The 2,634-nt window shown below is 49.3% G+C and overlaps 1 protein-coding gene across 1 annotated transcript in view; it reads right to left on the bottom strand.

The window, feature by feature from the left end:
* Positions 1 to 2,342, bottom strand: part of LOC310867505 (rho GTPase-activating protein 29-like) — a gene marked incomplete at its 5' end in the record, with an annotated part of 60,876 nt that extends 58,534 nt beyond the window's left edge. Inside the window, one exon of the mRNA XM_083777619.1 lies at positions 2,018 to 2,342. Coding sequence (XP_083633745.1) covers positions 2,018 to 2,342 — 325 coding nt within the window. The remainder of the gene's footprint in view (positions 1 to 2,017) is intronic.
* Positions 2,343 to 2,634: the final 292 nt, after the last annotated feature.

Here is a 2,634-nt window from a genome sequence, read left to right as displayed (position 1 = left end):
ATCTCTCAGGCACTCCAGCTAGTGCCGTTGGAGGAAAGGGGTGCCAGGGACCCTCTGTCTGAGCCCTCTCTGCAAAACCACTCTTATCCAGTCTGTGAATTAGCAGGACTTTAATCCACCACTGTGTACCAACCAGCCAGGCCAGGAATGCAATAATCACAAACACACACACAGGCGCAAGCGTACAGTCACACACACACACACGCGCGCAGCGCGCGCTCGCACGCCAGCCGCGCGCAGGCACACACGCACAAGCAATACTCTTTGCTTCAGTGTCTATCGGTGCCGTCTGTTCTCAGTGTTTGGCTGTGATTGAGGAACCAGGAGTACAGTACAGTACAGTACAGTACAGTACAGTACAGTACAGTACAGTACAGTACAGTACAGTACAGTACAGTACAGTACAGTACAGTACAGTACAGTACAGTACAGTACAGTACAGTACAGTACAGTACAGTACAGTACTTGTTGTTACTGACGGACAAGAAAGAGAAGCCCGTCAGAAGTCATCAGAAGACCTGACTGAGGTTCTACGAATGCCTTCTAAAAGCAGTGGTCTTCACTCCTTCAAGATGTTACAAAGATGTTCAGAAACAGCAGGTGTTTAACACCGTACGTATGTATACAGGTCACAGAATGATGTGTAACACCGTACGTATGTATACAGGTCACAGAATGATGTGTAACACCGTACGTATGTATACAGGTCACAGAATGATGTGTAACACCGTACGTATATATACAGGTCACAGAATGATGTGTAACACCGTACGTATATAATATATACAGGTCACAGAATGATGTGTAACACCGTACGTATATATACAGGTCACAGAATGATGTTCAACGTTAGCAATACTGTGTTTTCTGAGAGAGAGAGCGAGAGCGAGCGAGAGCGAGCGAGAGCGAGAGAGAGAGAGAGAGAGACAGACAGACAGACAGACAGACAGACAGACAGACAGACAGACAGACAGACAGAACGAGAGAGATAAGACTGGTTGACTGACCGCACAGCCAAGGCCACAGCAGGACAAAACAGGTGTACAGGAGAGAGAGAGAGAGAGAGCGAGAGAGAGAGAGAGAGAGAGAGGGGGGGGGGGGGGGGCATACTGACATGGTCCACGTTAGGCCTGTCACAATTATTACATAATATTTGCCTCATCACAATTAACTGAGAATATCGCGATTATTTTGTGTAATCGTCACAATCGTCACAAACACAATGGCATATTGAAACATGTTGTCCATGTAACAGACAGACAGACAGACAGACAGACAGACAGACAGACAGACAGACAGACAGACAGACAGACAGACAGACAGACAGACAGACAGACAGACAGACAGACAGACAGAAACCTAAGAGTAAGTAAACTGAACTGAATTGAGATTGCGTACAGAATCTATGTCTGAATGTATAGATCTCAATCTGGTTCATTTCTTTCCCCTTTCAATAGTGCAACACTATCTGTCGAACAGAGACGTCATCTTGAAGGTCCGCAACTTTAGCGTACCTTTAGCGTACCTTTAGCGAACCTTTAGCGAACCTTTAGCGTATAACCTTACAGTATATATTAATAGAGACGTCAACGTATATATATATATATATACTCTAAGCGTAGGACAGATACCTTTAGCGTAGGACAGATACCTTTAGCGTAGAACAGATACCTTTAGCGTAGAACAGATACCTTTAGCGTACCTTTAGCGTACCTTTAGCGAACCTTTAGCGTATAACCTTACAGTATATATTAATAGAGACGTCAACGGATATATATATATATATACTCTAAGCGTAGGACAGATACCTTTAGCGTAGAACAGATACCTTTAGCGTAGAACAGATACCTTTAGCGTAGAACAGATACCTTTAGCGTAGAACAGATACCTTTAGCGTAGAACAGCAATGTCGTACCGTTAGCGTAGAACACGTCCTTCAGCGTGTGAGTGCGTGCGCGTACGTGAGTGTGTGTGTACATGCGTGTGTGTGTGTGTGTGTGTGTGTACGTGCGCGTACCTTTAGCGTAGAACACGTCCTTCAGCTGCAGCAGCGCGTCGGCGAACCTGCGCACGTCGCTGACCAGCTGCATGATGTAGTCCGGGTCTGCTGCGCTGACAGCGCCCCCTAGTGGAGGGGAGGAGGAGGTGGTGGGGTCCAGGCCCACAGAGCAGCTCCGGCCCCCCACCGTCCCACCGCCACCGCGGGGGCCCCACGAGGCCACGGCGGGGCCCCCAGCCGACGACATGGGGAAGAAATGGGCGTTGGTGGAGAAGCGCGACATTTTGGGTCCTCCGCCATCCCCGCTCCCCGCGCTACTCTGACGCAGCATGGCGGCTAGCATGGCACTCTCTCTCTCTGGGTTCTGGTAGGTGTCCCCCCTACCCTCATAGGTTTCTGTAGAGGTGTCCCCCTACCCTCATAGGTTTTGGTAGAGGTGTCCCCCTACCCTCATAGGTTTTGGTAGAGGCGGGGGCGTCCCCCTCCCCTCCTAGGTCCTCCCCCCACTCCTCAGGTAGTCCGTGGTTAGCCCGCTGTCCCCAGACTGACCTCTGACCTCTCTCACATCCAATAGTTGACGGGAGCGAGGGTGGGTTGTCCTGTCGAAAAGAAGGGAAAAGAAAACCCATGTCAAA

The sequence above is a fragment of the Protomyctophum parallelum genome (assembly GCF_964188405.1).
Source record: "Protomyctophum parallelum genome assembly, chromosome: 12".
NCBI classification, from domain to species: domain Eukaryota; kingdom Metazoa; phylum Chordata; class Actinopteri; order Myctophiformes; family Myctophidae; genus Protomyctophum; species Protomyctophum parallelum.
The sequence above is the reverse complement of the archived record's forward strand: the minus strand, read 5'-3'. Positions and strand labels throughout refer to the sequence as shown.